At 28.6% G+C, this 13,829-nt stretch overlaps 1 protein-coding gene across 2 annotated transcripts in view; it reads left to right on the top strand.

The window, feature by feature from the left end:
- Nucleotides 1-13,829, top strand: part of LOC100167135 (tropomodulin) — a 55,963-nt gene that overhangs the window by 7,538 nt on the left and 34,596 nt on the right. Inside the window, exon 1 of one of the 2 annotated variants that reach the window (XM_029487704.1) lies at nt 11,848-12,088. The exons of the other annotated variant lie outside the window; for it this stretch is intronic. Within the exon in view, the coding sequence (XP_029343564.1) occupies nt 12,053-12,088 (36 nt within the window). The 5' untranslated portion in view covers nt 11,848-12,052. Of the gene's footprint in view, nt 1-11,847; nt 12,089-13,829 lie in introns of those variants that run through there. 2 annotated transcript variants of the gene reach the window in all.

Below are 13,829 nucleotides of genomic sequence, written 5' to 3'. Positions count from 1 at the left end.
TTTACGTTGGGACATGTCTATACAACTTAGTTTCGGTCATATTGTTCATATAATCATAACACAAGCTATGCAAAAATTATAAACGTAAATGTATATATATTATATAATATCTATATACACCATACGTTATATATCAACATAATATTATTATGTAAGTATTTACCTATCTAAACAGATATTCTTCCGTTTTCAATATTTTATGTTATTAATTATTATGCTAGGTAGTTGCAAATGTCTTCAATATCTTATAGAGATGGTTAACCCACGAACAATAAGTTTCCACGTTTTATACTCCATTGTTTATTTTTTCTAAAAATAGTGATCTTAAAAATATTTGATATTCATTTTGGTTTACATAAGAGTTTTCTACGCTTATCTTAAATAATCAAATGTATAGTTTTCACTCTTAAAGATTTTTGTTTGGTCTCATTCATTGTTATTTTAATATTTACAACTCACAATAAGCTAATTATATTGTATAGTTGCACTATTAAAAATATATAGTGACAATATTACTTACCTCGGGCTACTAAACTCATACACTAAATTCATAATGTTAAGGAACAAAGCTTCGAGATGGATTAAGTAAAAATTAATTTCATAAATAATTAATAAAGCCTTCATTTTTGAAAGACAAAATGCTTGAATACTAAACTGATTTCCGGTTGGGAAGCACAACAATTATAATATAAAATTTATTGTACTGGTAATATACTTCCCAAATTATGTCGACAAATCACAACTGTATATAATTGTATTAATTAAAATATAACAAACTTGTCGCTAGATATTTTGTTTTATTATTCCGTCATTCCAATGACAATATTTACTACGCTTACATAGTTACATGCCTTTATAAATTAGCAATAATTGAATGAATCGTAATGATTATATGCGAGTACGCTTCGTTCGTATATACACCGATACACCAAAACCATATACTATATAGTATTACGATTTACGACCAGGCCCGGATTGAACCGGCGAGCTACCGAGAAAATCTCGGTGGGCCGCATAAAATTTGGGTCGTTATTATTTTTGGACAAAAGTAGTCTAGAATTTTTAGATAGTGATATAGTAAAATATAGATCCAAATACACGGTTAAAACAATAAATGCGTCATGTATAATACTGATGTATAGTGTATTGCCAATACACTATACACCAATACAGTATTGGTTATTTAATTCTCAAGAATTTTCAATCGATAATACACGCTAGAGCAGTAAAGATAGAAATTTAAAATCTCGGTGGGCCGAAAACTCTCAATCCGGCGCTGTTTACGACATCAACGCCATACACTAATGTATATTAATTATTAGTTATTACATATAACTATGTAAGTTATAACTACATAAAGTGGAGTACGCAGGGAAAGGGTTTTGAGTTTCTGACCCCCCCTTAAATTTCTTTTTTCTACAAAAAAGTTATTTATCATCATTTTGATATACACACGGATAAATTGTTTGTAATTTTAAATAGATATAAAATATAAAAGTTTCAGTTTTTTTTGGTTGATTTAGAACATTGCTAAACGTCTGCAATAATCGATGGTGTATCATCGTCCATCGATTATTACCACGTTTTTTACGGCCCAAAGAGGCAATATAGATGACCAAATTCAACACTGTAAAATGTAAATGTAGACTGAATTTGAGACTAACTATAATTTGTTGTATAAAAACTGTAGAAAAAAAATTAGGTTTTAGGTAAATCCCTAACCGAAATAAATTCCTGCGTACGCTACTGACTACATAAGAGTAAGAACATTACATACTCACACGGCCGTATAGAACAACAATTTGCCTATACACAGCCCCTTATAAAACATATTTTAATATTTACAATGGCCAGTATTCTATATTTTTAACATTCAATATTCAGAAAAGATGCCCAGTTCATTAATTTTTTCAAAACCAAATAGAAAATAAATATATTATTTGGAGTATAAAGTTATCAGAACTTCTGATTTTAGTTTATTTGACAATGGCATATTATATATTCTTCATAAAAAATAACTAGATTTCTTTATTTATAAATGCAAAATATGTACAATAATTAAACGCTCGTGACAAATAATTTTATTTAAACGACCATAAGTAATAATATGTAGACATAATATAAGAACTGAACCGTTTGCACACTGGTTGGTCCAATATGTAGGTAGAACACTACTACGCTAGACAATTAAATGTAATGCCAATTGCGATTGTTAATTTCAGTAATAATAATACCTATGTAAAATGCATGTCATAATATAATATATTAAATTATTTATATATACATAACTGAGGTAAGGTTACCACACGCCCCTGCTTGGCTGTGATAGTGAGATGGTATACCGGTTATGAATATAGCGCTCGTCCCGTTGATTCGATAAAGTGTTTCGGGACGGCCGGAACTCAAACTTTGACCCGGAATCAAACTTCAATTATTTGGCATACCTACGTGATTTATTTGAATCGCGGACATTTCCTCACGACTATTTTCGTTGTAGTAGGACATTGTTTTTCAGCAGTGCTGTTTTGTAACGACTTTATAAAATTAATAAAAAAATATTTTCAGAAACCTTAATAGTTTTTCAAATTATAACTAAATGAGAGTTCTTTGATATCCGTGATATGTATAACCAATTATATACATAAATAGATAATTTTCACGTTGGTTTTCTTCCGAGTAGGTACTTCACATAATATTTATTCTCCTCTATATTTAACTTAATATTAATTTTGAAAAGGAACATATATTTACGTATTTAAAGTTGTATTAGAGCAAGGATCTTTAGAGGAATATTGGTCGATTTTATAAAATTTAAGTATACTATAATACAGTAATACGTGTGTAATTTTAAACTTTAAGACTTAAACACACATTTACGTTTTATGAACAAAGTAAACTATTTATTTGCGAAGAAAATTAAAAATTTTAACTTAACACCATCCATTACAGACTACAGTGATCCACTTGTAACCTACTACAGTACACAACAGAGCAACATCCACTTGCCCATCATTTTGTATGATATAAATATTAAATACATTTAATCAAAACATAACCTAACCTGAAGTAATTAAAATGTAACGTTTAATTTTAGATTTCGAGTGGAGCGTTGAATGTAGGTATACAGGGGCGTGCTCAGAAAATGTATGTGGGGGGGAGGGGTTCAAGTAAAATTGAAGGAGCTAGTCTTTTACCTGACAACCATTTTTTTTTTAATCAACAACAAATTCAATTTATAGATTTAAATATTATATTGCTTATATAGGAACTATTATACTAATATATTATACAATAAACATTCAAAAATTAAAGAACAAAATCTAGTTTTCTTGATTTTTTGCTCAATTCATTTAAAACTTCTTCTGCTGTTAGTGGAATTTCTTTATGAACAGCTAACATTGCTAAGCCATTAAGTCGAGTCTAAAACCAAAAAAACGTTAAAAAAATAGATATAAATTTTTATTTTAATATCCAGAAAATAACTCAGTCATTGTGTTTCGTAGATAATATTTCAATCTTTTGAGATAAGAAAACGTTCTCTCGGGGGTGGATGTTGAAACAGGTAAAGTGTATAGTATTTTTAATAGAGAATGTATATTGGGAAATATTTCTTTATCACACTGTCCCAACGCTTCTAAACAATTTTTAAGATATTTTACATGCTTATTAAGTTTGGTATACCATATATATGTAGTTCAACTTTAACTGTTAGCTTGTCAGTATCGAGGTAAAATTCAACAAGTTTATCAAAGTTTTCTGAATAAGTTCCAGAAAATAAACACTGAAAGCCTAAAAAACAAATTTATATTTTGAGTACCTATTAAAAGTATATTAAAAATTATTCTTTGTCCTGCAACCTTTGAATATATTTTTATGACATAAAAATCTTGCTTCTAATTGCTGAATGAATGAGTCTATGTATGGAATATATGTATGAAATTTTATGATAATATAATTCGACGAATAAAAACAATACGGTCAATGGGGGGATGGGGGGGGGGGGGGGGGTTGAACCCCATGAGCACGCCCCTGTAGGTGTATATTGATTTTACAATACTGTATGTTGTTTTTTTTATGTAAGAATCTAAATTGAGAATAGTAGTTTCAAAAGCGTCAGGAAAAACAAAAAACAAAAGGTAGGCAAGTGGGTGTCGCTCTGCTGTACAGTAGGTTACAAGTGTCAAGTGGGTCACTGTTATGGATTGTGTTAAATCTGAATTCAATGATATAATATCATTGTATATAAGAAAAACGATTCTGAGCGATGACGGTCAGTCAGCCTATGATATTACTAAATACATTTGATGATATTATTGTAAATAAAGTAATTTAAACATAACCTATTTACGTGGAACCTTGTTTTAAATTGTCAATCCTTAGCTATAAATGTTGAACATTTTATTAACTTTTAACAACAAAATAATTTTTAAATTTTGTCAAAATTCGAAATTTAAATCCTTGTAAAAAAAATTTATAACTGTATTTTTAATATTTTTCAACTGCTTTAATAATAATGTAATTATTATTATATTAGGATCCGCTTGTATTACATTTTCACGCTTTTTGACCCAACAAATAAGATTTAAAAAAAAAAAAAAATGTTAATGATTTAGTTTTAAATTAATGTAACAATCCTTATTTGTAACTAATGGCCTTTGTTGTCGATGTTATTTTTGAGATCAATAAAAAAAAAAAAAAAAAGATGTTATTGACATTTATAGAAAAAAAAAACCAAAAAAAAAGTAAAACTGAAAATGTCCGTAAACGGCTCCAAACATGTCAATATAATTTCAAAAATTGATCAGTATAATAATTAATAAAATAAACATATGGTGTAAATTTCAAGTATCTAGGTACCTAAGGGATCTAAGGTTATTCGTTTTTGAATTACAGTAAAATAGGAAAATCGCTAGCCGCTACATTAAATTGTTTTTACGATTATTGGACCAATAAAAGTTTTGTACCTGCTAAAATTTAATGGAATACGCTAATGAATGGGGTATAAGTACTAATGTACTATAATAATTAAATATTCTTTAATATAATAAATGCAATGTTTTCGACAAAATTTTAATCAACCTTCCGTAATACCAATAGTAAAATAAGTTACTTTAACAATGGCAGTATCAATAAATATACTTGGTATAGGCTGGCGGATAATCTCCTCCACTCAAAATCATTTTTTGTAGACAAGATGATATTAATGGTAATTTATAATGATATATCATTGAATTCAAATTTAACACATCCATTAGGTACAGTGACCCACTCGACACCTACTCTAGGTACAGCAAAATGGTAGGTACCCACTTGCCCGCCTTTTTATATTGAAAAAACACATTTGTCACAATATTATTACAAACGATATTACAAATGTCGGGGGTACCTATGACTTACAATTAATTGTCACATATTTTTTAAACCACTTATTTTTAATTTAATTAGTTGTGTAAATTAATGTTAAATACACACATATTTATTATAGTGGTTAGGTACATAATATAACTATATATTGAGTTGGTATGATTAAACATAAAAAGTGTTTAATCTTTAAAAAATAATTCATATCCCTAACGTGAAAAATGTTACAATCGTACCAAATCCCTCCATATCTATAATATAATATTATATCAATCAACAATATTATTATTTTTTTTTCGCCACAATTTTTAATAACTTACTATAATAATTAGTAATAACATGCATGGCTGTTCATTGGAACGAAAAGTAGGTACCTATGTAGTACATTAGTTTGTAATTTAACCCACAATACTACGCCCACCCTAGATACATTGTGTACAGTAAACGTCAAGTATTAAAAAGTCTAAATTTTAATCTGAGTTCCTATAATAATACACGTACTATGTATTATTACTTATCGTTACACGGTAGTTAGATAATAAATAATAATAAACAGAAACGCATTGTATTTGAAAGAGGTGAAACCTGTTATGGTGGTTAATGGGTCGAAACCACATTGACGTGCGATAGTTTGGTGTAAAGTTATTAAAACCATTCGTATTTCACATTTCGACACACCTATAGTCTATACTTTATACCTATTATGTTATGTATATATTGAAATTTAATTATCTACGTTTTTTTCGATTGTGATTGTTTGCTAAATATTACTAATTTGCATACAATATATATCTTATATGATATTTTAATAGTATTTACTCGTACTCGTGCTGTTATCCAGTTGAACGACACTGTATAATAATATAACCGCGATTAAATGGATGCCGTTATAAAATTTTTAAGAATCGTGATAAACGAGACTACGGAGAGCCAACATTTATTGCATAATAAATAATAATACAATATAGTTAAGTATTGTATGTATTGTGTGTGTGTACATTTATAAGAAAAAAAATATCCCAACATTTAAATTTTCAATGTAGCTATATTATATTATTGAAGAATAGACGTCTCACGTAACTACATAAATGACACTATTTTTAAAATTCCAATATCGTAAATCATAATATTATAATATACTCAGCTGTAGTCAATAAATTGTATATTTAGAACCCGGATAACATCGCCTAATGTCGTTGAACTAATTATAATTAAATTTAGACCGTGTTATTTTTATAATCCTGAATGGTCTAATGGACGACCAATTAATTTAGAGGACTTTTATGTAGAGGACCCGTTGCCAATTTTTAATGGTTAATTTCGAATAATAAAATGAATTTCCGCATGTGAAAATTTATCCATATTAACTTTTTCATTGTGTCTGACCGATGACCAGGCAAGTACAAAACGTGCGAGGTGCAATCCTCTATCGTTTTGACACATTTTATAATGTTGATAATGAAACCAAAAAATCACGTGTCTGTTCTACTTTGAAACAATATACAGACACTAGACGCTTTCTTACATAGTTAAACATGTTTAGATATTGTTTAATTTTACTCAACTGCTTAAAACATAAATGATATCACTTAATCACTAAGTGTAATTTCGTTATACAACGCTATATATATTTTGTCTGAAAAATATTACAACTTTAAATTAGAACAAGGACACGAAATATGTAATATATTATAATAAATCTTTACTTACAAGATATCCCCATTCACTATATAATAGTTACGTATGTACGTATGTATGTATAATATACGTTTATTCATTTAAACATAATTAATACTCGTATAAGTTGTAACAGAGTGAGTTTATGAAAATAATTAAACATCATTAAAATGTTGATAGATTTTGTTATTAACCTTAGCTATTTAAGTATTATATTATTAGCTCTAAAAAGCCCTTCACTGGTTGCAAGTTTCAGAATACCAGTTGAACAAATAAATGATGTGTGCATTAATCAGTTATATAGGTACTAGGAAGTTTTTTAAGATTAAAAATGTGGTTTAATAGATAATAAGTAAGTAAATTCATTCTAATATGTAATCTAACAATACAATATTGGTTCTACAGAACGCTAATTTTCTATGTTGCACATGGTACAGACTACAGAAGGAGAAAACAATAATAGTTCTCTGACATCTTCTTAAATAATAGTGGAATGTTTCAAGTTTTTACGATAAATATTTTATGAATTACAACAAAATAACAAAAACGTTTGACAATAAATTGTTATTTTACGTGTGAATATTCAATACTAATGTTATCAAAATTTGAACTTTAAATCAATCATAAAAATGTATATGTGCAGGCTTTTGCTTAACTCTTTTTTTAATTTCTTGTAAAAAATTTAAAAATTATGAGGAATCTTGTATTATATTTTTAAGCCTTAGATATTAAATTTAAAAATTGTATGCATTTTTAACTACATAAATCAGAATTAACATTATTTATGTTCTTTCAAAGGTTATCTTAATATTATGTTATAAGCTATTATAAGTTATAACTCACTTATAAATTAAAAATTACCACCGGAGGGCACATTGTATCCAACCAGCCGTTGGTGGGATTAAGTAAAAACGACAAACTTAGTAAAACTTTTAAACTTTAGAGTTAGAAATAAGTAATAACTGTACACTTACGTAAGCACCTCACGGGGTCTGGAATCCATCGCAGGCTAGTTTCACAGTCTACTAACCTAACTACCGAATCTACTTAATATATACATTATACCTACAACCATCTACAAAATAAATCGTAGTTGCGCAGCTGGTTCTATAATCATTAGGTACTTAATACTTATACATTTATAATTTATAAAAGTGCTATTCTGGATAGATCTATAGAAGAATGAATCTGATATGCGTAGGTTTTTTTTGGTAGTTTGGATTATGTCACTTTAGGGTGGTTTCTTGAATAATATACTTACAATGGTATATTGATATTATAACCTGTATGTACCTATAACTGAATGCATTTTTCTAAGCTATTATTCTGGTTTTTATTAAAATGTTAATCCAGCTAGTTTAGTATTTTGTTATTTTTATGGTATTTGAAAAACTATTACTATATAGCATTACCTTACAAGCATTTAGATTTTAAGTACAGATAATAGTATGAGAGTGGCTACTGACTTGGCGTGGCGCGCCAGCTGCTATACTGCTATCAGTCACGCAATGTGACTGAGAGTAAGTATCGGCCGCTGCCACTACTCCACTAGTTCTCAGATTGGTGGTGACCACCTGGGTTCGTAGTGCGCAAAAACCTTGCCCACACACATACTCGTGTTTTAACTGCACCAACTTTATGGTCCCAACCCTACCAACAATACAGGCTAATGGCGTCAGTCGTCAAACCCTTAATACAATTTTAAAAAAATAGTATGAGAAGTTTAATGAATTAATAATAAATAAACTAGTTATCTATTGCCTATTGGGCATTCAATTTTTTCTCCGAAGATGATTGAAATATTACTATAGGGCTATACATAAAAGTTGTTATATTATATGTATTCCTAAATGGCATCAAATTTTTTTTGTCTCGTATATTTTTTGTGTGTTCAAATTCCTGGCTTTTAGTAAGTTTTAAACTGTTAGTTAATTAATTCTTTAATTGATCCCGTGTTTAAATGTCTTTATATATACTATTATAGATAGGTAGGTATTATAATAATATATATATGTAAGTACCTAAAGTACCTACTAATTTATAAAAAAAACTTTATAAACAGTTTATATGTTTTTATATATATTTATTATAGATTTTAATTACTATACAAAAAATGTTTCAATCGTATCAATCGAGTTCAGTCTTGCAATCTCTTGCAAAAATACCATTTTCTCTTCTTCTATCCCAAGTGTCTATCCAAGCATTTGGACACATTCTTCGATAAGTATTTTTGAAAATATCACAGCTAGTTTCGTCTTCTCCCAATAGATATATACATCTGTGGTAGTCTACGTAATGAGTGAAGCAGTACCGTGTAACATTCGTGTTTTGAAATCTCGGGTCTATTGGGCAGCTGTCGACGGATCGTAGATCATCGAGTTCATTCAATTTTGACATTTTCCTAATTGTTAAATCTCTGGTAAATCCTTTTTTATTCTATTCAATTAATGAACTTAAGGAAGAATAAAATGCTATTTGAACTGCGTTATAGTCGTATAACATATGTATATATATATATATATATCGGAATTTAATGTACAAATTAAATTAAGTAACTAAAGTTGTTGATTTTTTAGAACATAATTATTTATTAGTGGCCATAAACACATTTAAATGTATATGAATTGTAATTTTGTTAGTAAAATAAACATCGCTCAAAATTATGCGTACATAATATGCTACACAAATTTGAAATTATGTAAACGCATATAATCGTTGAAATCTACAACAAAAAACTATTATACTTGTGCCAAACTACTGTCCATCGTTGCAGTGTTTCTGGTTTAATGTTTGTAATATTATAAGTTATAACATTTGAATTAATTATATAGGTATTATGTATCATTTGTATCAAGAGTCCAGACTATTTTTCTTCATTCAATTTTGTGATGAAATAGCTATGAACTATTGAAATATATTAAATACAATTAAATTTGAATACTAAGATATACTACTAATAATAACCATATCCTTAATAATATAGTTTTGATAAATCAATATTTTGAACTTATTCTTTATTGTTAAATCAAAAAGTATAAATCAAATTTTAATTTTCGATTTATTCTATACCTGACATACCTGACATTTATACTTAACTCATTAACTGCTACATAAAATTGTGATTTTAAAAATGTTCCAATAACCTAACTAAAAATAAAAATCTCTCTTTTCTTATATACGTTATAAGTTTCTTTTAATTTTATTGAAATAGCCGGAGCGTTATATTCTGTTCAATACATGTAACTATATTTATATACTATAGCCATATAGCAAGGGTGTCCAACCCGTGGTAGTTTTTTGTACGGCCCTCACTTCAATTTAAAAACCATTAATTAATTATATATAATATTACAAGAAAAAATGATTTTAAGAATATAAAACTACAAAATATTAAACATCATAGAACTTTGTTAACGTTTTATCTTTATTGGCTCCGATAACAATATTCCGTGTCATTTATCAACAAAAATATTTCTGCTTATTATCCGCTATAGTAAAATGATAAAAAAATGTATTATTGTATTAATGTATAATAGAATATAATTTAATCATTCAATTTGAATGTATTGTCATTAAAAATTATGTGGCCCACAACAACTTCCATATCATGTGGCCCAGTCATCACAAAATGTTGGTCACCTCTGTCATATAGTATTATAGCATCAGTGTATCACTACAGTATTAGTAAAGTATATAAATACTATGTTTTAGAGTAAACTTACTATTAACTATAAAATTATTGCATCATGCATGTAATCATTTTAAAAATAATCTTATTTGATATTTTTATGATATCGAAAAAATAATAAACAATATTCAAACAGGCTCATTAATTATATGATATAATCGTTAATATGATTGATGTCACCGAGACATTTGTAGACTAATGTCTAATAATAATTTTAAATGTCTCGTAATGTCTTTTAATTGTAAATACATTTTGTCGGTAGTATACTTTCATTTTATTAGGTACTATATAGTATATTAATATTAATTATCATAAAATGTACACGGAATTTTTCTTAACCGTCGGATATCATATGTAATACAAAATGAATTAAAATCCATACTATTACTCAACTAACTACTAGTTTCTTCGATTGTAACAGATCGAAATCTAATATCCACATAAATACAGTATAACAATATGAATATCCTACTGGCACTTGCATCCCGGAGACCGGAGACCGGAGTCGACGGATATAAATAATTGTTCTCTGTTTTTTTTTTACGACAAAGTGATAAATCTTTACTGTGCTGTCTACTGCAGTGTATTAAAACAGCAATAATTAAATTTTTATAACTATATTGTAGGTATATATAATATAGTGTGTAGTAACCATAAAGATTTCGCTCTTCCTCAAATCCAGTCACTGCCGGGTCCCGAATACGCATATAAAATGATGTTATTATTATTATTATACGCCCGCCGCCCACAATAAAAATACAGCGCCGCCGTTTTTACTCTAACAAAGCTTCCGAGGCGGCTATTCTTTCTGCATACACGAGTCGAGTGGTGCGTGTTTTATCTACATGACGTCTGTAAGCTAATCATTTCCATCGGTCCGTCATCGTTAATAAGATTATGCTTTTATTTTATTTTTTCTTCGGCACAACACTTCTTGGCAACCTTCTATAATTATCCGGTTGACAGCGGTATGGCCCGATAACCGGACCGAAACATTTATAAGCCGTTGGTCGTTATAGTATTACATACGGCCGCCCTGCTGTGTATTTATTCTTATTTTAATTATAAATTATGACTTTCTGTCTTCCGATATGGAGGGGAACACGGTGATTCGGTGCAGATGCTGTAATACGGCCGTTTCCAATCCGTTAGTCGGTGCGACGCTATTCAAAGCCTCGAGACATTTTCCCCCTGAAATCAAGAAAACCGCGTGGAAAAATAATATTTGTACAATATTTTGCATTATCATTCTCTGCAGTCTTCTCTTACCGCACACCGATCGCTACTGAATTGTACTAAGCCGGTCAATAGAAATCCAACGGAATTATGGGTGTTACAGAAGAATACTACCACGAATGGAAGGTCAGTTTCGGCTTAAAATAATATAGATAATAAATATGAATAATTATATTTACACACGAGCGAAGGGTGGATTTTCTATATCCACTCACAGGCTCGCTAATGCAGAGCCCGACGTTTTTATCGTAAAATTACACAGGGAAATACATTATTAGGTTTTTTTTCTCTTTGATTTCACCACGACGCCACACAACATAATAATTAAAGGATATATTGGATAATGGATTCGTCTGGTTAGATTTTGAAAACGAGTACCCATACCTATGGACTTATGAAATGTTTATGTTAAATATTTCAAACGAATTGTCTATAACTGGAAATTTTTCCTCCTATCTTCAACGACAGTTATAAGGATGAGATTTTTAGTAAAACCAGTTGATTATAATTTTATTTTCGCGTAAGAATAAATATATAATTACATTAAGTGGATTCGATACCGTGATTTTCTGTTTTTGTCTAACACACGCGCGACATAGTATTTTAGACGGGTTTTTTGCCAAAAATTCCAATTGATCTATGAAACCGATAAGATTTCTGAAAACAGATTTGAATTTGTCGTCAAGTCTACTTGAAATCGACTTTCCCACATTTTTAATTTTTTGATTCTCCAAAAATTGAAATACTAGAATTTTTAAATACTCTTTTTGAATATGACATTTTTAAAAATTTGGGGGATAATATCAAAAATGTGGGCAAGTCGATTTCAAGTAGACTTGACGACAAATTCAAATCTATTTTCAGAATTCTTATCGCTTCATCAGATAAATTGGAATTTTTGGAAAAAAACACGTCTAAAATACTATATCACGCGTGTGTTAGACAAAAACAGAAAATCACGGTATCGAATCCCCCTAATATAATTGATTATACAACACCAAGTTTCCTACTATTTTGTTTAGGCCAATAGTTTTGTTTATCGTTACTAAACGCAGCTATATAGCTACAGATTATAGCTACAGAAAACAGTAGGTACACTGTAAAAAGTGTGTAATATAGGAATTTTTTTTGAAATATTTTCCGGTTAACCGTTTTAAACTTATAGATATTTACTATATTAGTATGTTAGAATGTTAGATACCTAGGGTGTAGTTCAACAAATACTATAAATTACGTAGGTTAGGTTAACCGGTAATTTAGTTATGTGTACGATCTCAATGCACATAAAATATTATGAATTATGATAATATTGATATTTTATGATATTTATATTAGTAATAAAATGGCTCTCATGTTTTTTGTTGAAGTACGTTATAATTAAATTAATAATTATGTCGATGCTTTATACTTTGGAAAAGCGATTAGCATAATTAATATTAATAATAATATGGTACCTAGTGGCATCAGTACATCACATTCAAATATAATGTTCTTATTTTTAAATAATATTATTACCTACCGAACAAATTAATTTACATACCGAGTTATTCTAGTATAATATCTGGTACAAGTGAATTATTAACGATGGGCTGGAGCTAATAACATTGATTTATAAACAGCCATAATAGCTATTATATAAGTATTATAATAAGCTATTATAACTTATAAGTAGGTACCTATATTTGAAGATTGCAATTGAAAATCTAATGAATATAATCGTATTTGAAATTAATTTAATTAATTAATTAAATATGCCATAGTTTTAGTCTTCTGTTCTACTATTTGTAGATTTTTTTAGAATATCTCTGGATAAGTGACTACAGTAGGTGTATACTTGGTAGGTTATAGATACCATCCGCAGTATAAT

This window comes from Acyrthosiphon pisum, chromosome A1, assembly GCF_005508785.2.
Source record: "Acyrthosiphon pisum isolate AL4f chromosome A1, pea_aphid_22Mar2018_4r6ur, whole genome shotgun sequence".
Taxonomy (NCBI): domain Eukaryota; kingdom Metazoa; phylum Arthropoda; class Insecta; order Hemiptera; family Aphididae; genus Acyrthosiphon; species Acyrthosiphon pisum.
This window is presented reverse-complemented; position numbering and strand designations above follow the sequence as displayed.